This window comes from Nycticebus coucang, chromosome 13, assembly GCF_027406575.1.
Source record: "Nycticebus coucang isolate mNycCou1 chromosome 13, mNycCou1.pri, whole genome shotgun sequence".
Lineage (NCBI taxonomy): Eukaryota > Metazoa > Chordata > Mammalia > Primates > Lorisidae > Nycticebus > Nycticebus coucang.
In genome coordinates, this window is record NC_069792.1 from 62,284,802 (window position 1) to 62,309,955 (window position 25,154).

The 25,154-nt window shown below is 34.6% G+C and overlaps 1 protein-coding gene across 7 annotated transcripts in view; it reads left to right on the plus strand.

Annotated features, from left to right (window-relative positions):
- The window catches only part of VPS13B (vacuolar protein sorting 13 homolog B), a 980,186-nt gene that overhangs the window by 710,913 nt on the left and 244,119 nt on the right, over nt 1–25,154 (plus strand). For all 7 annotated transcript variants that reach the window (XM_053558614.1, XM_053558617.1, XM_053558615.1 and 4 more), the window contains one exon: nt 10,000–10,137. In XM_053558614.1, coding sequence (XP_053414589.1) covers nt 10,000–10,137 — 138 coding nt within the window. The remainder of the gene's footprint in view (nt 1–9,999; nt 10,138–25,154) is intronic.

Genomic DNA, 25,154 nt, shown 5'->3' on the forward strand with positions numbered 1-25,154 from the left:
GTTTATGTTAAATATTTCAGTTCTAAAATTTCTATTTTTTTGTTTTTGTAGTTTCTATTTCTCTGTTGAGAACTTATATATTTCCATTTATTATAAATGTTTTTACTTTTACCTCATGAAACATAGTTGTAATAGCTGCTTAAAGTCTTAAATGCCTATGTATGTCACTACCACCACCACACAACCATCTCACTCCCCTCTACGTACATACACATACACACACACACACACGTACTGGGTCTACCCTGGGCAAAGCCAGGAAAAAGAGAAAAAAGAAAAAGCAGCAAGATTTCTCCCATTCCCTTAAAACCACAAAGGCTTTAATTACCAGGCAGTATTTCTCTTGGAGTTTTAGTTGTGTCCTTGCCATCACTGTGCACTACAATGTAGGACTCACTCTTAAGTCAAAGAAAGTTATAAGGAAAAAATACAAAAACAACAACAAAAGAAAAACAAAGCAAACTGGGAAGTTCACCACCATGTAGGTCACATCCACAAAGTGAACTTCCCTCCTCTAACTGCATTGCTCTTATTTACTTTTCAGAGCCCTCATGTATTTATTTGTTGCTTTTTTTTTGAGAACTTGCCTCACTTTGTCACCCTCGATAGAGCGCTGTGGTGTGCTAGCTCACAGCAGCCTCAAAGCTCTTAACTCAGCCTCCTGAGTAGCTGAGACTACAGGCATCCTCCACAACACTCAGCTATTTTTTAGAGACCCTGTCTCACTTTTGCTCAGGCTGATCTCAAACTTGTAAGCTCAAGCAATCCACCTGCCTCAGCCTCCCAGAGTGCTAGGATTATATTTTTTACAAAGATTTTAACTTTAAGCAGCAAGAGAGTTAGGCTACAATAAGCTTATTCCAGTTTGAGCTTACACCAGAAATCCTGCAATTTTAAAATAATAATAATATTTTGTAGTCCCTTAGCCAAGGTCTGGTTTTCTGAGTCTTAATATAGAATTTCCTTCAAAAGCGATACTTTCATATCTTTATCTCTCTGAGGTTGAATTAGTTTAATGTACTGTAATCAGTGATTACTGCTCCTTGTGAATTATCAGTATTAACTTGATTCTTCTGGTGTCACCACTAAGCAAATACTCTTGAAATAAAGTTGTAACCGCTTTTTAAAGTCTTAAATGCCTATGTATGTCACTCACCATGTGTTCTTTAGGACTTCATATATTACAAAATCAAGTTAGAAGAGGTAGTACTATGAAATTCATTGCCCACTTGTGAATCTGACTTTCCCAAGACACATGACTGATTATGAGGGCTGTCCAGAAAGTCTCCAGCCACGTAAGCCTCTTTTTCGTAGTATGTGGCTGGATACTTTATGGGCAGTCCTCATATATAATTTAAAAATTATATGTACAGTTAAATATGTGTACATAAAACCTGTGTCCTTGGTGTATAAGGTCCAAGACCTCAATGGATGCCTGAAACCATAAATAGTACCAAAAGAAATATATGTATACTATGTTTTGTCCTGTACATACAGATATACCTGTGATAGTTTAATTTATAAATTGGACCCAGTAAGAGATTAACAACAACAATAAGGAAATAGAATGATTATAACAAGATTTTCTAAGAAAAGTTATGTGAATGTGGTGTCTCTCTCTCTCGAGATATTTTTGCATTATGGTTGACCACAGCTAACTGAAATCACAGATAAGAGGGAATTATTATATACATTCAATTCTCAGTATCCATGGATTCCATCTACGGATTCAGACAACCATGGATTAAAAATATTTTTTAAATCATTTTGTCTGTACTGAACATACAGGTATTTTTTTCTTGTTATTCCCTAAACAATACAATATAGCAACTATTCACTTAGCACTTACATTGTTATTAGCATTGTAAATCATTTAGATAGAGACTATTTAAAGAATACAGGAGAATATTCATAGGTTGTAATGCAAATACTAGGCCATTTTATATCAAGGGCTTGAGCATCCGTGGATTTTGGTATCTGTGGGAGGTCCTAGAACCAATCCCCCATATATACATACATCCAAAGACATATATATTCTAAATTCTATATGAGATGCTACCCAGAATAGATGATAAATGGAATTTGTAAGTATATGTACATATATTTTAGAAAGCTAAAGTGAAATAAAAAGATGAAATTACTTATGATTTTGAAAGTATTATTAGTAAAGTGTAATCCCCAATCTGAAATAATGCAATAATTATGCTAACTATATCTTTAAGGTATATTTAGTGCTATGTTTTACTTCTTTAAAAACAGGCAGATTATTTAAAGACTAAATTATCAATTTGAATTTCTTGTGTGACTACTGATACTAATAATCTACTTCAAATGATTTTCCACCTAGCGTAAGTAGATCATATGTCTGTAGTTAACAGGTTTCTTTACAATACTATATATATACCTGTATGTTAAAATAACGTGGCAATGAGATTTCCCATACTCTTCCCACCTGGGGCAACCGCTAACAGAAACGAGACCTTCTGCCAGCACCTTTATATGTAGCAGCTGTATAATTGGCAGTTCTCATTTAAATAAAGATGTATGTAGTTGTTTTTAACATAATCGTATTAGTTGTGTTTATAAATATTTAAAAATTGGTATTTGTTTTGTTTAAGGTAATGGAGTCCAGATTTGAAATTGCCTCATTTCTTGACTATGCAGCCCAAGGCAGCCTCAAAAAGTCATTTTTCTTCTTTTTTGTTTGGGGCTTTTTGTTTGTTTTTGAAGAAATGACTGTGCCATCTGGTCAATTGTGAAGGAGTTGAACCATTCTAAGGGAATTTAACTCCCATACGTCCTTAGTAACAGTTAATCCCATATCTAGTTTCTCATAAATGTGTGCTAGGGACTAACAAAGAAACCCATTGAAAACAGTTGCTTCTGCCTTCTTGCAACTTATTTACCTGATTGTAACTTTTCAAATAATAGCTAGACTAAAATACAGAAAAAGTTTATTGGAGTGTATTATACTGAAAAAGCCACCGATGACACACTTCTCTGTAGGACAGTGTATGATAAGATATCGCCAGTATAGGACACTCTTTGCAATTTAAAATTTTTATAAATGCTGCAACTAAGAGTTAAACTGGAAATGCAGAGTCCAAAGAGAGCTCTATATTTGGAGTTTATCAGTTCTGAGTTTTAATCCCAACTCTATTCCTTGCAGCTGTGTGACTGTGGGCACATCTTTTAACCTCTCTCAGCCTTGGTTTCCTTGTCTTTAATATGGAGAAAATACTGGTAGCAACCTTCTAGGGTCACTATGAGGATTAAACTAACTGCATGATGTTCTTAGCTACATATGTGGCACAAGGCTCAATGAATGTTAACATTGTTGTTGCTTTTGTCATCATTGTTAATGTCTTTAAGTCTATTTTTAAATAGTGGTTATAAATGCCTCCCCCCAAAAAAAATTTCACATAGTTTCAGAATAATTATATCTATTGTGTAACCTGAAAATTTTTAGTTATAGTAATTGGCTTTTTTACTCTTTCATGAATAGAAGTGCAGAAAATGTGCCAAAGACATTTGAGTAAACCAACAGTTGAAAAATCATAAAATGGCTTCTTACACCTCATAAATCATATCTTGATTTCGTTTAGTTATTGTGGCTTTAAGGAAAGTATTGAATTACATGTCTCTTTAGAATTAAAGGTTTTATTAATGTCCCTGGAAAGGCTTAGAATTAACCTATGACTCTAATGTCATAATGATCACAACTTGAACATTTATCTGAAAATTTAGCTGCTGGGAACATTTCTTTCTGGCCAGTAATGTGAAAATGGAATTATTACTTTTACAGGAATCAGCAAGTAAGTAGATCTCTTAAATGAAGCAGTGTAGTGCATCACTCAGAAGAAAAGTGGTGAGAAGGTTAAATAAGAAATGACCCAGCCAGTGAGAGGAATTAATATTGTATGGGGAAGGGTATTAGAATAGAAATCAGAAAACCTGACTTTTAATCTGGGTTCTAATGCCAAAACTCTTTAAAGTAAACAACTAAATTTCTTGATGCTTTAGTTTCCTTATCTCTAAAATGGATATAATAATACCTGGTTTTAGTATTTTAATGGTTTAATCTGAGCTTTCAAATACCTTGAAAATAGGAAGTATTATTCAACTATAGATTGGGACTTCTGTAATTATTACCAGTGATAGAGGAGTTTAATAGACCTTCATTGTGGGCCATGAGGAAAAGATTAGTGCCCTGGCCTTTGTGACACCCATTTTAATTATCAACATTTACTTAAAACAAATGAAAAATGGAGGAGTCATTCAAAGGCACTGGAGTGGCTTTAATGTTACAGAACATAGACTCTGGTTAGAGCAGAGAAGAGGGATACAGTTGGGATTAAGGTGATCTTCCTTAGATATGTGACTATATATTTTATATTTTTACTGGATAGCACCCTGAGTTTACTTGCATTGAATTTTAATCAAATGTCCTGTGAAATATCTGATGACATGTGACTCCTAAGTGTCAGAAAAAAATAAAAATCCAAAACGAAAATATCTGAAAACCACATTAGAATTAATATGAAAACAACCAAGTGGGAAAGAGGTGAAGAATAACACAAAACAGCACAGAAAGTAAATTAAAAGGAGTTCATTGACTATTTCACATAGTATCTGTTGTTTAGCATCATTAAGTAGAAAGACACACTTTCTTCTAGCAAGATATGGAAAATTGGTTCTAAAAGAGCCAGGCAGTGCCTATATCTCAGTGGGTAGGGTGCCAGCCACATACACTGAGGCTTGCGAGTTCAAACCCAGCCCGGGCCAGTTGAATTCAACAATGACAACTGCAACAACAAAAAAAAAATAGCTGGGTGTTATGGCAGGTGCTTGTTGTCCCAGCTACTTGTGGCGGGTGCCTGTAGTCCCAGCTACTTGGGAGGCTGAGGCAAAAGAATCACTTACACCCAAGAGTTTGAGATTGCTGTGAGCTGTGATGCCACAGCACTCTACCAAGGGCAACATAGTGAGACTCTGTCTCAAAAAATAATAATAATAATAAATAAAGGTAAGAGCCAGTGGACATTGACGATCAAACATCCCAGCAGCCTCTTTAATCCCTTCCTTTTCTTATTCCTGTGGGCTGCTGACCTTTTTTTCTTCTTTTTTCTTTTTTTTCCTTTATTAAATCATAACTGTGTACACTGATGCATTTATGGAGTACAATGTACTGATTTGATATACAATGTGAAATGCTTACCTCGAACTGATTAACACAACCATCACCTTGCTGACTTATTTGTTGTGGTAAGACAATTATACTCTATTCTTAATAGTTTGGAAATGTACGATTGCATCATGCACATTAGGTGAGGACCTGGGATATCAAACCAGGAAATTTCTTCTTACCCTTCCTATCACATCTTTTGAGGTGCAGAGCAGGAAGGGAGAGTGCTTATGAAGCTAGCCAAATGCCTGGAAATCCACAAGAATATAGTGGCACTTACCTTGCATCCAGAGCAATTTAGAATTGGTGTAATATGAATCATATTTTCTAGACCTGATGATGGAATTGAGGAGATGTTAAAATGAAGATAGTATAGGAAGCTAAGAGTTATCCCCCTCATTATTAGCCTTTAAGAGTGTAAAAGACTAAAAAAAGTGACTTTGCGAACTTGAGCCATTTGTCTGGGATTCTGACATACCTTTCTGCTGCTACTGCTGTTTCATCTGACCACAACGACTACAGGCATCTCCAAAGTAGAGATTTTAGCCAAAACTGGAAGAGGAGCCACTAGTCCTGTCGTACATTCAATACTCATCAACCATGCAACCCGTGTTTTTCTGAATGTTCCTAATTTCAGTTGTTCAGTTTTATTAACCCTGTAAATTTAGGCAAACTTTTAAAACCAGATGTCCTAATTCTTTACTGGGATATAGTCAATTTTGGCTTCTTTGGATAAATTTCCTAGACTTCTACAGTTGTTTTAATTTCTAATTTCTATTCTGCTTTTAACTGTTGCCAGTTGGTTTATCTTATCTCCTATTAAGTCATCTCCCCCTATAAGTACTCAGGGTAGACACCTAGGTTGGGTGCCAGATGACCAGGCCCCTAACTACAACTTAGAAAAGAGGTACCTGCAGAAAACTACCTCATTTACCTGGAAGATTCTTATTCATACATTATCAGAATTTGCTGTTCCCACAGTTTATACTTTGATGAAAGAAGGACATCAAACTCCCATTGAAATGCTTATTTCTTTCCCCTTCATTTTAATTTTTGGAAATGCTTGATAAATAGTCCTGTTTCATCTTCAGTCCTGAATAACTTAAAGGTCTGTATGTCAGTCAGCGTATGTGTAGAGTCATCCTAGAGATGATAGATCTCCAGTATTTAAAAACCAAAGTCTGTATATGTACAGAGTTTTTTTTACACTTGACTATGCTAAGTCTTTGTCCTATACTTTGTTTTATTCACTGAAAAACACCATTTGAAGTCCTATATAAGTATATGATATTGACTGTGTTCTTTTTATCAGCAGCATAGTGTTCTATAGTATTTATAGCATAATGATAATTTATTTTGCCATTTCTTTATAGATGAATATTTAGTTTTATTTTCTCCAAATTTTTGTATTTCAAATGATGCTGCCGTCAGTTTCTTTGGACATCTATCTATGTATTGTTAGGTATTTCTTTAAGATATAGTCCTACAGATCCCTTTCTGATTCTAAGGACCTGGACATTTAGAATTTAGATAAATACTCACTGTTAGCCTTCTCCCCTGCCCATACAAAAGTACCCCATGTACATTCTCATCCACTATCCATGGGAGACTGTTTCTTTTCCTTTTGCCCTGCACAGGATATTATTAATCTTTTAATCTATCATAATCTGATGATTGAAAAATTATATTTCTTGTTTTAATTCATACATTCCTGATTAAGAGCGAAGCTGAGAAGTATTTTTCCCATTTTTCATAAAGTAGAACTCTCCAGAAGGATTCAATAGCTAAAAAAAATAAATCTCAAAGTGCTTCAAGGACCTATAGGAAAATATATAATTACCTAAAAAATAAGCTCATAAAGTAAAAGTTAATAGATTTTAGTGCCACATCTATAGTAAAAATGTATGCATGCAAAAAGTATCAGAATAAAATTAAAAAACAACCTCTTTTAAAAAATATGAGAGAGCATTTGCTACATATGACAAAAAATAATAAAATATATGAGGATCTCCTATAAATCAGTAAGAAAAAGAACCTGATAGAAAAATGTGTAAATAAATATTTTGTGGAAAAGGAATACTAAATAACCAATGAATGAAAATGTTTAACATGCTTGGTTGTTTTTTTTTTTCCTATTAACAATATAAAATGGCTGTCTTACTATGTCAATACTTATAGATTTTCTGGACTCTCTTAAACAATTGTGTAGATTATCATTATTTAAGCATTAATCTGTTGATGGACATCAAAGATTTTTGGTTGATTGGTTGGTTGATTTTTTGCTATGATAAACAGTTCTCCAATGAGTGTGAGTATGTGTGTGTATTTACAGTTACCTGATTTCTTCTTTGGATTAAATTCTTACAAGTTAGTTTGCTAGAACAAAATGATATACATATTTAAAATTTATTAAAAAAAAACAAAAAAATAAAATTTATTATGTATTATGAAATTACCCCCCTTCCATACTGGATGAGGGTGGACCTCTCACCAAAACCACCAACACAGACATTATCTTTTTTTAGTCCTAGACCATCTTGTAGATGAAAAACTGTATTTTATTTTAAATTTTGTTTATTTCATTATTGCTAGCATGTAGTAATTTTTAATGCTAACCTTATTAAATGTTTATATACCATTTATTTTTGGTTAACTATTTTATTTATTTTCTTTGTTTATTTGTTGCTTATTTTGTCCTTTATTTTTCTATTGGTATTTATATTGATTGTCCAAATTCTTTGTATATTACTGGTACCCTTTTTCTGTCACTATCACATATTTTTACTGTTTCTTTTTGTTATTTGTTGTCTTTTATTGTTTTAATATACACTATGATAGTTAATGTAAGTACAACACTACATTGTATGATAGTTAATATAAGTACAATATTACATCATTTCAAACAATGCTGTAGTTAATTTCTTTGGACATCTATCTGTATTCTTAAGAATTAAGAATACCTTTTAAGAGATTAAGAATACCTCTTAATACCTAAGAATACATAGATAGATGTGTATCTATGTAGTCCCTCAATATAAATTATTCTGCTATTTGGAATCCTTATCCTTATTTTGAATGATACAAGAATAACAATTCTTCCAACACCATACAAATTTTCATATGCAATTTCTATAACTTGTTTTACATGCCAGTTTTCACACATCGTGTTAATATTTCTACATTAATTTAATTCATCTTTATTCATTACTTATTTGTAAATAACAGATAATGAACAGAGGTAATTTAAAACAATATAAATAATGTCATTTATATCTGTGTTTTCTCTGTTAGATCATTATTCTCTCTCTTGATTGTATTCTGTTCAAAATTAAGAATTATATCTCTTTATATAGATCTTGCACAGTACCACTCGCTCAATAATGACTACTTTTGATGATGAGTGCATAGGAGAGACCTTAGAAATAGACACTGAGGTCTGGGCAGGTTGCATAGCTCCTACAAACTGATTATAGATCCTATCAGCAACACACTTTTGTCATTATATTAACCATTATGTTAAAAGAGAATAGTATAGTGTTACTATGTAATGTATCTACTATGTATGTTCTCACTGCCTTAAATTCACTGATCATATAAAAAGAGAAGAATGCCCTAGCCTAGTGTTTGATCTTTACCATGTAGATCTAATGTCACGATCAATTGCTTCAGTATTTTCTTTGAAATCACATAAGGTTCATATGTGCCAAATTTCATAAGGATCACATGATAAGGTCAAGAAATACAAATTCCAAGGCAGAATTTATATGCCCACTTCACATATGACGGTAATACTAAATAACCATATGTTGAATATAATACCCTGTATGTAAATGCTATTCTTGAAAGCAATCCAATCAATAAAATCCAAAATAAATAACACTTTAACAACACATTTCAAACAGACTGAAAATGGAATAGATGGACTCTATGGCAAGAACATCCCTATAAAATTGACATTCAGAGGCCATTAAAATACAGAAAGTGAAACAATCACGAAACTAAAGAAAAAGTAAATATTAGAAGTTTTTTAAAAGCTTACTACATTGTATGCCAAGATACAGCAGTCATTTTTATTTAATGAGCTATTTCAATAAAAAAAAATGGATTTCTAAGCATTAAGAAGCAAATTCAGTTTGCTAGCTCCAAGAGCCAAACATATTCTTTAAAAAATACACAATATTAATCATAAAAAGTAAAAAAAAAAGAAAACAATAGAATTAAACATAAAAATGTCAAAACAGAAAAACCTTAAGTTTAAGTCATAATTGGGACTATTAAAAGATGACCAATTTTTATCATTAAAGGTTATGGGAATGCTACTGAAGTTAACTTCAAAGGCCTAGTGGTAAAAAGAGATTATAATGTCAATAAAACTCTGAAACAGATCAAATAGCCCCTAAGTGGTACTAATCCACTGTATCTTTGAACATGTATGTGCCTTTTGTTAAGTTGACAAGACTAATCTTTTTTAAAAAGTTTGTTTCTAACGGTCTAAAAAAACTGTCCAACTATTAAACTGTTAAGAGCAGCTTAGAGTTTAGAAACTTTACATTCACTCAACGATAATATAAGACTTGCAATTTTTTTTCTCTTTGGCCTGATTGTAGAAAACATGGTTTTCATCCCACTTGATACAGAGATAGTTTATCTTTTTTGATACAAGTGCTTGTGTATGTGTACAAACAGATGAAACAATGAAGGTTGCATATAATTATTTAACCATTTTTCGTATCATTGATCAACTCAAACTCATACACCAAAATGACATGTCTGTGATGTAATTGATGTTTTTCATTTCAATTTTGTCACGTTAGATCCTGGGAAGACTCTGCCTGAAGCGCTTGATTACTGTAGTGTGTGGCTGCAGACAGTGCCTGGAGAAATAGACAGCAACAGTGGTATTCCACCTTCCCTTGTAACACTACAAATTAAAGATTTTCTTAATGGACCAGGTAAGAAAGTTTGCAAGTATGTGTATTTTTTTATGTGAGTATATTAACATGTATGTAGGATCTGTTAGTAATCTTGGCATTTCTCGAAAAAGGAATAATTCATTTGTTTTCAAGAAGCATACTTTTTTCAGGCTGCCCATTCTAGACATCAGAAGGCAATTGACCTGACAAAAGTAGTTATCAATTACGGAATAGTTGACTGCAAAACAAAGTCCCAATATTTTATTACTATCTCTTCTTTTAATTGTATGATCTTATACATTTAGTTTAATCTATACCTCACTTTTCTTAGCTGCATATGAAGAGAATAAAATGGATGGATAAATAGGATAGGACACAAGCTATACATACATAAAAGAGATTAATTTAGACTCAATGGTTAAGTACACCTATTTTAAATGCTTAAGGAAGTGCTTGAGACATAATAAGTACTCCATATTAGATAGATAAATGTACTGAGTGCTTATTATGTCCCTAAGCACTTCACATACTGGTATAGAGTCAAGAATAGGCGCTATACCTATCCTCATGTTACATACAAAAAAGCTAAGACTGAAAAAAGTAAAGTAAATTGCCTAAGGTCATGGTGACAGAGGGGCATTCCAACTTAGGTCTTTATGATTCCAAAGACTAGGTCTTAACTTCTGTACTACGCTAATTTTAGCATAACTAAAAGATTTTTTCTTTTTTCACCTATCTTCCTTCCTCATTCTTCTTTTTTGTGATCTTTTTCTTCTTCCTTCACCTCATGTTATTCTTCCCTCACCTGAGTGTGGTCTTGGCTATTGTTTAACAGAAATTGCTACATTTCTGTTTTTCTTTTGTTTTAATAAAGTTAGTCATTAAATTAATACTAGTATCTTTGGTAAGAATTTAACATGATGTTATGATGTCTTAGCAATACTCTATAAGGCATGAATTTTTTTTTTTTTAAATCCTGGTTTCTGATTCTGACCATGTCTGAGAATGAAGCACAGAAAATCCCTTAATCACCAAAGCCCAAAATTCTGTAATAAAACTCTGTTAATAAAATTAAAATGTCCTATGTGGGATATTGGCAGTGAGATTATGGTATAGATTAGCAGGTAATCAATCAAAGCAATTCCATCTCCTGAAGTACACCTGAATAAGTGGGGATGATGTCTAATCCCTGGATGGGTAGATTCAATCTTATAAAAACTTTATTCTCTTTAAATTAATGTTTATAGGAATTTTAGTGGAAAGAGGAGATTGAAAATATCATTCTAAAATTACTCTGGAATGCAGGAATTCACCAAGAAATTCTAAAATATTAGTAAGAAGTGAAGACTTGCCAGACAAGATATTAACACATAGAATATAGTTATTAAAACCTAGTGGCACTGGTGCAGGTATAGATTATGTCATTTAGCCATTCACTCTTTGATAGACATTTGGATTGTTTCCAGTTTCGGCTATTATGAATGCAGCTTCTACGAATATTCTTTTTTTTTCTTTTTTTTATTGTTAAATCATAGCTGTGTACATTAGTGCAATCACCTGTACCCATTCTAAGATGCACCATAGATGGGGCCCCACCCATTACCCTCCCTCCACCAAAACCTCCCCCCTCCTTTCCCCTTCCTTGGCCCTTTCCCCATAGTCTTGTGCTATAGTTGGGTTAGAGTCTTCATGTGAAAGCTATAATTTAGCTTCATAGTAGGGCTGAGTACATTGGATACTTTTTCTTCCATTCCTGAGATACTTTGCTAAGAAGAATATGTTCCAGCTCCATCCATGTAAACATGAAAGAGGTAAAGTCTCCATCTTTCTTTAAGGCTGCATAGTATTCCATGGTATACATGTACCACAATTTGCTAGTCCATTCGTGGGTCGATGGGAACTTGGGCTTCTTCCATCACTTAGCAATTATGAATTGGGCTGCAATAAACATTCTGGTACAGATGTCTTTGTTATATTGTGACTTTTGGTCTTCTGGGTATAAACCTAGTAAAGGAATTATAGGATCGAATGGCAGGTCTATTTTTAGGTCTCTAAGTATTCTCCAAACATCCTTCCAGAAGGAGGGTATTAGTGGGCATTCCCACCAGCAGTGTAGAAGTGTGCCCTTTCCTCCACATCCACAAGGCATGAATTTTAATAAAGGAAAAATACATAGGCCATGTCAAGTGTTTCGTGGCACGCCAATTCACTTACCATCTTAACTACAGATGGAGAAAAAGGCTAATCAGGGTGTCTGGAGTAGCTGAGTCTGAAGTTACATACACTGGCCCTTTCTATGGGCCAAGTTCTTCTTCAGCATATTTCTCTAGTGCTGGGATTGTAGAACTATGAAGAACTACTTCTAATCATCACAGATATCTAGATATGGTTTTAAAAGACTTAAAGGAAAGCAAGAAAGTGATGATGAAGGATAAAGGAGTCATTTGCGTGTTGAAAGAAGCCTTGGGAGTAAGATGATAGATGGATTGGAGAAATGTAAGTCCTAGTATTTCACTAGTTAGTGTGAGGTACCATATTTCATTATATCCAGTCCACCATCAGCACATCATTTTTAAGAAAAAAAACAATGTCTGTGCCACCAAGATAAAACCTTTGCCATTTAAACTATGATACAGTGTTTTCTTATTACATCAGTTGCAAGGTACTTCCTGATTTCAAAGTTGTTCATGTGTGAAAGTCTGATCATGATAGAACAGGGTGAGAACAAATGATGAGTTCTTCAGTTTTAATTTCAGGTTTCTTTTGTTTTTAGGCACTTTCACTCAACTTTGGCTAAAAAGTTCTCTTGTAGTTTACATTTGATTGATTTGTAGAATGGATGGGATTTGCTAATTCATAGTAAATTGTGTACCATATTTTTGAGGCAACTAAATGAATTTAATTTTTAAGAGACATGCCTATGAATGAATGAGAAATTAGGTACTTATAATTTTAGCATTTAGTGCAACTATGTAGTAGAAATGTGATTTTTAGGTAGTTACACTTTTGTGTTTAAGATTCTTTTCAAAATTGGTAATTAAATACCACCATTTCTGGTTTTATGTCCATTCAGTAATAGTGATAATATATTTGGAGATTTGAACTTTAAAGTAAATGAATTGAAATAGTTATTTTGTGGCAATGATTCTTAAATTTGATTCTGCATTTGAAGCCTCTGTGGGGAGTTCTTGAAAATATAAATAGTGATTTAATAGTTCAAGAAGGTATGGCTTGAAAGTCTACATGTCTAACAAGCTTCCAGGTGAAGTGGATGCTAGTGGTCTGCATACTATACTTTTTGTAGCAAGTTTTATGTGGTTTGATTAAAATTTTTTTAGAAAATTATACATATATAATAATAGTTGTATCATATATGATTTTTTTAAAAGCCATCAGTCACAGTTTTTGAAAGCCAAACTGCAGATATTTGGGGGCACAGGAGGAGAATGGTAACAAAGAAAGATGAATGGCACTTTTATTATGAAAAATCAAATTAAATTCCAATAAATAAATTAACTTTTTCAAAGCATAAAACATTTTAAGCAAGGTACTTTTATTTTCTTTTTATTTGAAGGAAAATTAGTTTGAATAAAATATCAGCTGTATGGAATTTCTATTAAAACAATAACCAATAGCTTTGAACTGATCCAGAATTTATTATCTTAGACAAAAAATTTTCTTAATGTAAATAATTGTCATTTAAAGTAGGTATGTAGATACTATTCCGTAGAATAAGTATGTTGTCTTGCTACACAGCCAGAATGTCTAGCTATATTAATTTAGAAATCTAAAAACTATATAACAAAGTGTAAGACTTGCTACCACCAGGACACATTAAAACGTCTTTTGCCATATGAATGTATTATTTTATAGATTTTTGCCAACTCAAAAAAATTATACTATTTCCAGAGTTTAGGTAATAGAATACTAAGAGAAGTATCATTTATGCTAAGACTGGGGAAACAAACTTCAGCTTTATTCATGTTCCTCAATACCATTCCATTTCCTTGAAAAACAAAAAGAAGCATTACAAATAACAGTAAAAGAATTAAAAATAGTACTTTGAATTTTTATATAATGCTATTATTGTGTTATTATGCACAACTTTTGGTTAGCCTTTAAGATTTATTTTTCAGGGATTGTTTTCACTAACCAAGGGAATACAAATGTTGTTATTCAACATTTCTTTTTGGAAAAATAATTCAGAGTTCTTGAGTATTCCCTTATTTCCTCTGTTCACTTAATAGTACCTTGGAGGAAAAGGTAGGACCCAACTTCTACATCAAAAAACTCCTTCAAAGTTCTCCCAGCCCCTACCTTTTTCCTTCAGAGGCAGCAATTGTACCCATTAGCAAGGTCAGTGGCTTGGAGAAACCTGGAAAACAGCAGCTACCAGAAACCCACTAGAATAATATCTCCAGCAGGTGATAGATTAGTTGGAACAAATTGGAACCATTGCAGTTCAGCAATCCTGGTTTCTTTCAAGCTGTTTTTAAAATGTCGTCATTTTAATACACAATCTAAGCCCTGCGGAACCGTCCACAGCAGGTTAATTTGAATCATATGATGTGTCACTGCCCTCAGCTGACATGAGCTCTATTCCATGTGTGAAGCCATAATAAATCCATTCCCAACCGAGGAAAATTCCCCGTGAGAAGGTGAACTAATCCAGGCCTCACACTGGCATGCTAGTCCTCCATAATTGAAAGCAGGGCCACCTGTTCCAGGCACAGTTCGCCTATAGTGAAAAAATGAGCATTAGATCAGATACTTCTTATATTGAAAAATCATTCATGCTCTTGCAAATTCAGATTCAGCTGTGGAGTGTTTGGTATGACATCATACAGAAATGTAGGAATGTGCCCACTTGATTCCATTTAAAAGTTTTGTTAACCATAAGATTTCTTAACTTTGAAATGAGTTTTTTTTCTTTTAATTTAACAAGAGGTGACATGTGAGAAGAACTAGTAAGGGTGCAGATTTTTTTAATTAACTCATTTGCAAAAACATTTGAGCTCCCTGGTATTTTTTTCATTGTTCTTTTTCAGACAAATTTTTGAACTGCTGTCATTGGAGCCATGAAATGACATTTAAATGACAACAAAGAAAAGTACCAAATTGGGAGAACATTTCCAAGGCATTTATACTTGAAATTATTAATTAGCTTGCCACATTCATTACATAATTTATATAACATGTTTATATCAAACACAAAGTTATGAATGCAGTTTTACATTTCTTGGTTTAGTATATAGGGTACCCTTTTTTGAAACACATCGCCACTGATGTCTTCCTCTTAATAAAATCACTTTTTAGTCTCACTCAGTTTAACCTATTCATTAATTTCCTTATGTAGTTCTCAGTTTTTCTGGTTTTACTCAAGCTCTAGATTAGCTTCATCTCTGCTTTTATTTGATTTTTTTCTTTAAAAAATCTGTTTGACCTAAGTCACTTACGCTGTTTTGAACATAGTTTCTTCTTATACTGAATGGATTAACTAGTGTTTTAGAGATTACAATCATTTTATTTCTACATTAAAATAATTCCTAAACATCCTAGACTATTTATTGCATTACCGCAAACCTCTTTGATTTGAATGAAAATGTGTGCTTAAGAGCTATAAACTTTTAGCTTAAAATTTATAATTATTTAATTAAAATTTTAAAATTATAAACTTTAAGGCCTAACTTCTAGTGTCTCAGGTACACACCATACAAATACATTTATTTATATGAATTTAAAGTGGAAATTTTAAGGATAAAGTGTACTATAATATATGTATAAAATATATGGGTTTTTTTTTTTTTTGAGACAGAGTCTCACTATGTCACCCTCAGTAGAGTGCTGTGTCATCACAGCTCACAGCAACCTCAAACTCTTGGGCTCAAGTGAACCTAAGTAGCTGGGACAACAGGTGCCTGCCACAACGCCTGACTATTTTTGTTGTTGTTGTAGTTGTCATTCTCGTTTGGGAGGCCTGGGCTGGGTTCAAACCCACCAGCTCTGGTGTATGTGGCTGGCGCCCTAGCTGCTGAGCTACAGGCGCTGAGCCAAATAGGTGTATTTTTTGAAATGTTTCTACTTTTCTTGATGAACTCTGCTTTTGTGCTTACTAAATTCATTACTCAGTGGGGATTAATTCAGACATATCTTGAAGGTGAGTGCTTCAGGGGTATTAAGAGATCTGAAAAAGATAATAGTTTCCTGATATTTTCTGGAATAGAAAATGAAAAATAAGTGGTATGACTTCTTTATTAAAATTTTTTTCTATTGAAAATTTCAAATGGATTTTATTTCTTTCCAGCTTCATTGAAATATACTTGACAAATTTTAAGTTATAATACATACTTAAATATATATTTTTATAGATATATATAATCTATATATATAAATTTTATTTCTTTCCAGCTTTATTGAAATATACTTGACAAATTTTAAGTATATAATATATACTACTCTAGCAAATTTTAAGTATATAATATAATAGTATTAACTATAATCATAATGCTGTACTTTAGACCTCTAGAGCTTATTTATCCTACATAATTATAACTTTGTATCCTCTGACCAACTTCTCTGTTTCCCCAACCCCTAGCCCCTGGCAGCCACCATTCTAATGTCTGCTTTTATGAGTTTGACTTTTTTAGATTCCACATATAAATAAGTTCATGCAGTATTTCTTGCTCTGTTGCCTGGGCTACAACACAGTGACATCATCATACCTCACTGCAAACTCAAACTCCTTGGCTCAAGCAGTCCTCCTGCCTCAGCTTCCCAAACAGCTAGGACTGGGTGCTAGGGTGCTTGCCACCCCTCCTGGCTAATTATTTAGATTTTTTTGAAGATACAGGGTCTCACTCTTGATTAGACTGGCCGTGAACTTCTGGCCTCAAGTGATTCTCTTGCCTTGGCCTTCCAAAGTGCTAGGATTATAGGCATGAGCCACCAAGCCCACCCTATTTATCTTTTTTTGTCTGGCTTGTTTCACTAGGCATAAGATCTTCCAGGTTCATCCATGTTGTTGAAAATGGCAGGAATCTCATCCTTTTTAAGGTTGAATAGTAGCCCATTGTGTATATAAAACAAATTTTCTTTATCCATATGTTGATAAACACTTAGGTTGATATCTCTTGGCTATTGTGAAATGCGCTGTAATAAACATGGGGTTCTAGATATCTCTTTGACATACTGATTATATTTCTTTTGGATCTATACTCAGTCGTGGGATTGCTGGATTGTATAGTAGTTCTAGTTTTAATTTATTAAAGAATTTCCATACTGCTTTTCATAATGGCTGTACTAATTTACATTCCCACCAAGAGTATGGCAGAAGGTTTCTTTGTTCCACATCCTTGCCAATACTTCTCTTTTCTCTTTTTGATAATAGCCTTTGTAGTAGAAGCAGGTTATATTTCATGATTTTGATTTAGATTTTCCTGATTAGTTATGTTGAACACTTTTTCATATATGTGTTGGCAATTTGTATGTCTTCTTTTGAAAAATGTCTAAGTCTGTTGCCGTTTTTAATTTTTTTTTTTTTTTGCTATTGAGTCATTTGGGTTTCTAACATATTTTAGACAGTAATCTCTTATCAGATGTATAGTTTGCAAATAATTTCTCCCATTCTGTAGATTGTCCATTAGTTCTGTTGTTTGTTTGTTAGTTTTTGCTGGGTAGAAGCTTATTAGGTTTTTTTAGTACCACTTATCAATTTTTGCTTTTGTTGCTTATGCTTTTGATGTCATATCCAGACAATCACTACTTAGATCAATGTCATGGAGCTTTTCTGTTTTCTTCTACTGGTTTCATAGTTTGGGGTCTTCCATTTAAAATGAGTTTATTTTTGTATATGGTGAGAGATAAGGGTCTAATTCCATTCTTCTACGTGTGGCTGTCCTATTTTCCCAACAATATTTACTGAAGATACTGTCCTTTCCACATTGTATGTTCTGGGCACTTTTGCTGAAAACCAATTGGCTGTTAATATGTGGATTTACTTCTGGGCTCTATTCTGTGCCCAGAAGTAATATGTGTGTCTCCTTTTATGCCAGTATCTCATATTTCTATGAAGCACATACTTAGTATTATGATAGGAATTGCATTGAATCTGTAGCTCAATAGCATGGATGTTTGGCAAGTAAGGACATTCTCATTCACTGACACGGGATTTGTTTCCATTTATTTTATGATTTCCTTAACTTCTCTCATAAGTATTTTCTAGTTTTCAGTATATAGATTGTTCCCTCCTTTCTTAAATTTAAATTTATTTCTAAGTACTTCTTTTCTTTCTGTCTCATTTTCCCCCCAACCCCCACCCCAATCCTTCCATCCTGTTTTTTTAAGCTATTATAAATGAGAATTTTTACTTGATTTCTTTTGTTACCCAGGCTGGAGTGCAGTGATGTAATCATAACTCACTGAAGCCTTGAACTTCTGGGCTCAAGAAATCCTCATGCCTCAGCCTCCTCAGTAACTGGGACTCCCAAGTATCCCAAGTATGCACCACTGTCTCTGGCTAGTGTTTCTCATTTTTTGCAGAGACAAGGTCTTTATCTTCTTTCCTTAACCTCCAAAAGTGCTAGGATTACAGGCATAAGCCAGTGCACCCAGCCTGTTTTCTTGGTATCTTTTTCAAATAGTTCACTGTTAATGTATAGAAACTCTACGGATTTTGTATATTGAATTTGAATCCTAAGACTTTACTGAATTCGTTTATTAGTTCTAATAATTTTTTGATAAGCTTTTAAGTTTTGTTGCATATAAGAGCATGTCTTCTGCAAACAGGGACAATGGGTTAGGGTTTCTTTCTCTTGCATAATTGCTCTGCCTAGGACTTCCAGTACTATGTAATGAGAATGGACATCCTTAAGATGTTCTAGATTTTAGAGGGAAAACTTACAGCTTTTTTTGTCTGTTATGATATTAGCTATGGGTTTGTCATGTGTGGCCTTTACATATTACGTTAATGTACAGATATGTTTCTTCCATGCCTAATTTATTGAGAGTTTTTTATCATGAACCCATGATGAATTTTGTCAAATGCTGTCAAAATGATCCTATGGTTTTGGTCCTTCATTCCGATAATGTGATGTATCACATTTATTGATTTGTATATGTTGAACCATCCTTGCATGCCTGGGATAAATCACCCTTGATCATGGTGAGTGATCTTTTTACTGTACTATTGAATTTGAATGCTAACATTTTGTTGAGGATTTTTCCATTCATGTTTTTCAGGGAGAGTGAACTGACATTTTCTTTTTTTGTTATATTATTGTCTGGTTTGAGGATCAGTGTAATGCTAGCCTCTTTTTTTTTTGGCATTTTTTTTTTATTTATTAAATCATAGCTGTGTACATTGATATGATCATGGGGCATCATTCACTAGCTTCACAGACCATTTACCAAGTTTCACATATACCCTTGTAAGATGCACCGCAGGTTTAATCCCACCAATCCCCTTCCTCTACCCACCTCCCCCCACCCTCCCCTCCCTTTCCCCCTTCCCCCTATTCTAAGGTTGTAACTGGGTTATAGCTTTCATGTGAAAACCCTAAATTAGTCTCATAGTAGGGCTGAGTACATTGGGTACTTTCTCTTCCATTCTTGAGATACTTTACTAAGAAGAATATGTTCCAGCTCCATCCATGTAAACATGAAAGAGGTAAAGTCTCCATCTTTCTTTAAGGCTGCATAATATTCCATGGTGTACATATAACACAATTTATTAATCCATTCGTGGATTGATGGGCACCTGGGCTTCTTCCATGACTTAGCAATTATGGATTGGGCTGCAATAAACATTCTGGTACAAATATCTTCGTTATGACGTGATTTTTGGTCTTCTGGGTATATGCCCAGTAGAGGGATTACAGGATTGAATGGCAGATCTATTTTTAGATCTCTAAGTGTTCTCCATATCTCTTTCCAAAAGGAATGTATTAATTTGCATTCCCACCAGCAGTGCAAAAGTGTTCCCTTTTCTCCACATCCGCACCAACATCTCTGGTCTTGGAATTTTGTGATATAGGCTAGTCTCACTGGAGTTAGATGGTATCTCAAAGTAGTTTTTATTTGCATTTCTCTGATGATTAAAGATGATGAGCATTTTTTCATAAGTCTGAAGGCCGCACGCCTGTCTTCTTCAGAGAAGTTTCTCTTCAAATCCCTTGCCCAGCCTGTGGTGGGATCCCTTGTTCTATTCTTGCTAATGCGTTTGAGTTCTCTGTGGATTCTGGTTATTAAACCTTTGTCAGAGACATAACCTGCAAATATCTTCTCCCATTCTGAGGGCTGTTGTCTTGCTTTACTTACTGTGTTCTTGGCTGTGCAGAAGCTTTTTAGTTTGATCAAGTCCCAGTAGTGTATTTTTGAAGCTGCTTCAATTGCCCGGGGGGTCTTCCTCATAAAATACTCGCCCATCCCGATTTCTTCAAGGGTTTTCCCTGCACTCTCCTCTAGTATTTTTATAGTTTCATGTCTTAAGTTTAAATCTTTGATCCAGTGAGAGTCTATCTTAGTTAATGGTGAAAGGTGTGGGTCCACTTTCAGTCTTTTACAGGTTGCCAGCCAGTTCACCCAGCACCATTTGTTAAATAGGGAATCTTTTCCCCACTGAATGTTTTTAATTGGCTTGTAAAAGATTAAATAACAGTAAGTAGCTGGATTCATCTCTTGATTCTCTATTCTATTCCAGACATCTACCTCTCTGTTTTTGTGCCAATACCATGCTGTTTTGATCACTATTGATTTGTAGTATAGTCTGAGGTCTGGTAGCGTAATTCCTCCTGGTTTGTTTTTATTTCTGAGTAATGTCTTGGCTATTCGAGGTTTTTTCTGATTCCATATAAAACGAAGTATTGTTTTTTCAAGATCTTCAAAGTATGACATTGGAGCTTTAATAGGGATTGCATTGAAATTATATATTGCATTGGGTAGTATAGACATTTTAACTATGTTGATTCTTCCCAGCCATGAGCATGGTATGTTTTTCCATTTGTTAATATTTTCAGCTATTTCTTTTCTTGGAGTCCATAGTTCTCTTTATAGAGATCTTTCACGTCCTTTGTTATATAAATTCACAAATATTTCATCTTCTTTGGCACTACTGTGAATGGGATAGAGTCCTTAACTGTTTCTTCAACTTGACTGTTGTTGGTGTATATAAAGGGTACCGATTTATGAATGTTGATTTTGTAACCTGAGACACAGCTGTATTCCTTGATCACTTCTAAGAGTTTTGTAGTAGAGTCCCTAGTGTTTCCAGATATACTATCATATCATCTGCGAAGAGTGAAAGTTTGATCTCTTCTGACCCTATATGGATACCCTTGATCGCCTTTTCTTCCCTAATTGCATTGGCTAAAACTTCCATTACAATGTTAAAAAGCAATGGAGACAATGGGCAGCCTTGTCTGGTTCCTGATCTGAGTGGAAATGATTCCAATTTAACTCCATTCAATATGATATTGGCTGTGGGTTTGCTGTAGATGGTCTCTATCGGTTTAAGAAATGTCCCTTCTAGACCGATTTCCTAAGTGTTCTGATCATGAAGGGATGCTGGATATTATCAAAAGCTTTTTCTGCATCGATTGAGAGAATCATATGGTCTTTGTTTTTTAATTTGTTTAAGTGCTGGATTACATTTATAGATTTACATATATTGAACCAGCCTTGAGATCCTGGGATAAAACCGACTTGGTCATGATGTATAATTTGTTTGATGTGTTGCTGGATTCTGTTTGTTAGGATCTTGTTGAATATTTTTGCATCTATATTCATTAGTGATATCAGTCTATAATTTTCTTTTCTCGTTGGGTCTTTCCCTGGTTTGGGGATCAGGGGTGATGTTTGCTTCATAGAACGTGTTAGGTAGTCTTCCTTCTTTTTCTACCTTTTGGAACAGGTTGAGTAATATAGGTACTAATTCCTCTTTAAAGGTTTGGTAGAATTCAGACGTGAAACCATCTGGTCCTGGGCTTTTCTATTTCGGGAGGTTTGGTATGGTTGATTCTATTTCCGAACTTGATATGGGCCTGTTCAACGTTTCCACTTGATTCTGTCTAAGTCTTAGAACGTGATGTGATTCCAAGTATTGGTCAATTTCCTTCAGATTTTCATATTTCTGAGAATAAAGTTTCTTGTAATATTCATTAGGGATTTTTTGGATTTCTGAGGAGTCTGTTGTTATTTCGTCTTTGTTGTTTCTGATTGATGAGATTAGAGATTTTACTCTTTTTTTCCTGATTAAGTTGGCGAAAGGTTTATCTATTTTATTGACCTTTTTGAAAACCAGCTTTTTGATTTATTGATCTGTTGTATTATTCTTTTGTTTTCAATTTCATTTAATTCTGCTCTGATTTTGGTTATTTCTTTTCTTCTACTGGGTTTGGGGTTGGAGTTTTCTTCCTTTTCCAGTTGCTTTAGCTGTACCATTAAGTTGTTAACTTCCTCTCTTTCCGTTCTCTTGAGGAAGGCTTGCAGTGCTATAAATTTCCCTCTTAGAACTGCCTTTGTGGTGTCCCAGAGGTCTGATAGTTCGTGTCTTCATTGTTGTTTTGTTCCAAAAAATTGGCGATTTCTTTCTTAATCTCATCTCTGACCCAGCTATCATTCAGCATAAGGTTATTTAACTTCCACGTTTTTGTATGAGTATGCAGATTCCTGTTGTTACTCAGCTCAAGTTTTATTCCATGCTGGTCCAAGAAGATGCATGTAATAATTTCTATTCCTTTAAATTTACTGAGGTTAGACTTGTGACCTAAGATGTGATCAATTTTGGAGTAAGTTCCATGTGCTGATAAGAAGTATGTGTATTCAGTTTTGTTGGGATGAAATGTTCTGTAGATGTCTGCTAAATCCAAATGTTGGATGGTTAGGTTTAAATCTAAGATTTCTTTGCTCAGCTTCTTGTTGGAGGATCCATCCAACACTGCCGAAGGAGTGTTGAAATCTCCGACGATTATGGAGCTGGAGGAAATCAAGTTACTCATGTCTGTTAGAGTTTCTCTTATAAATTGAGGTGCATTCTGGTTGGGTGCATAGATATTAATAATTGAGATCTCATCATAGTGAGTATTACCCTTAACAAATATGAAGTGACCATTCTTGTCCTTCCTTTCTTTTGTTGGTTTAAAGCCTATTGTATCTGCAAATAAAATTGCAACACCTGCTTTTTTCTGATTACCATTTGCCTGAAATATGGACGACCATCCTTTCACCCTGAGTCTGTATTTGTCTTTTAGGTTAAGATGTGACTCTTGTATGCAACAGATATCTGGCCTGAGTTTTTGTATCCAGTCAGCTAACCTATGCCTCTTTAGAGGACAGTTTAAGCCATTCACATTAATGGAGAATATTGATAAGTCTGGTGAAGTTTTGGATATCGAGTTTTTCAAAAGTCCAGTGGCCATTTTTAATCCTTTCGCCAGTGTGGAAATTGGAGTTTGATCCGAAGTTTATGAGTGAGTTTACTTTTTTGGTATAGGATTGGGTTGGTCATTATGGAGGATAGGTCTGAGACTATCCTGAAGTGCTGGTTTGGTTATGGCAAATTTCTTCAACATATGAATGTCATTAAAGTATTTAATTTCTCCATCATAAATGAAACTCAGTTTAACTGGATACAAGATCCGGGGTTGAAAGTTATTTTGCTTTAGGAGATTAAAAGTCGGTGACCACCCTCTTCTGGCTTGAAAAGTTTCAGCAGAGAGATCTGCAGTCATTCTAATATTCTTGCCTTTGAAGGTAATGGTTTTCTTTCTCCTGGCAGCTTTCAGGATTTTCTCCTTCATATTAACTTTAGTGAAGTTAATTATGATATGCCTTGGAGATGTCTTTTCGGGTTGAGTCGTGCTGGGGTTCTGAAGCTGTCCGCTATCTGAATTTCAGAATCTCTAGGCATGTCTGGAAAATTCTCTTTCATAATAATTTCATGCAGAAGGGCCTCTGTGCCCAGCGAGGCCACTTCATCTGTTTCTGGAACTCCTATGATTCGGATATTCGCCTTCTTCGAATTATCCCAGAGCTCTCTGAGTGAGTGATCCGTTTTTGCTCTCCATTTCTCTTCCTCTTTGAGAGTTTGGGAGCGTTCAAAGGTTTTATCTTCGATGTCAGAAATCCTTTCTTCTGCTTGCTCCATTCTGTTACTGAGGGATTCTACTGTATTTTTCATATCTTTGAGGGCTGCAAATTCTTGCTTCAGTGTGTCTAAGTCTTTGGTGGTTTTGTCTTTAAATTCGTTAAATTCTTGAGACAACTTTTGAATTTCTTCTCGAATTCCTAATTCCACTTTGTTAATCTTGTCTGCAATCCAAATTCTGAATTCGATGTCTGACATCTCAGCCAGTTGTTTATGAATGGAATCTTCAATTGCATCTGCCATATCTTTCCTTGGCGGGGTTGATCTATTCTGGTTATTCATGTTACCAGAGTTTTTCCGCTGATTCCGCTCCATGGTTGTTTTACTCCCTCTGATTTTTTCCTCTGGAGCTTTGTCGAGGGCCCATACAGTGTTGTGGCCTGAGAAACTGGGGCCCTGTCTGGTGTGGTGGGGCTAAATGGTTCTGCCTTGTTTTCAGCTGGTTTCTGTTCTACCCTAGTGAAACAGATACTTTGGATTGAAGTCTCAGCTGTGGAGAAATATCAGCAATTAAGTCACCCCGCCCCCCACCGGCAAACAATTGGAAAAGAAAAATTAAACCTTCCTACCACCGTGCACCTAGGGCACCACCTGATTTCTCTTCAGGTGATTGGTTCAGTTCAAAAATGTCCAAAATAATTGTCTCAGTCTGCACCTGTCTCGGGTGAGAGAGTTTAAGAGGTCTCAGGGAACTGGATCACAGGGGTCTGGTGACTACTCTGGTGTGGCTTGCTCCAGTGCGGTGTGGAGTCAGGAGAAGCCACCCAGCCTATAAATCAGTCTGGGAAGGTTGCTGCCTCCTTCCCCACCTTGCACCACTTCACACCCAGTCACTGATAGCCCTGCAGTTGGCTGACCCAATTGCCTGTAGTGAATTGGTACTCCAGGAGTTTGTACCTGCCTGAATCACAAGGAA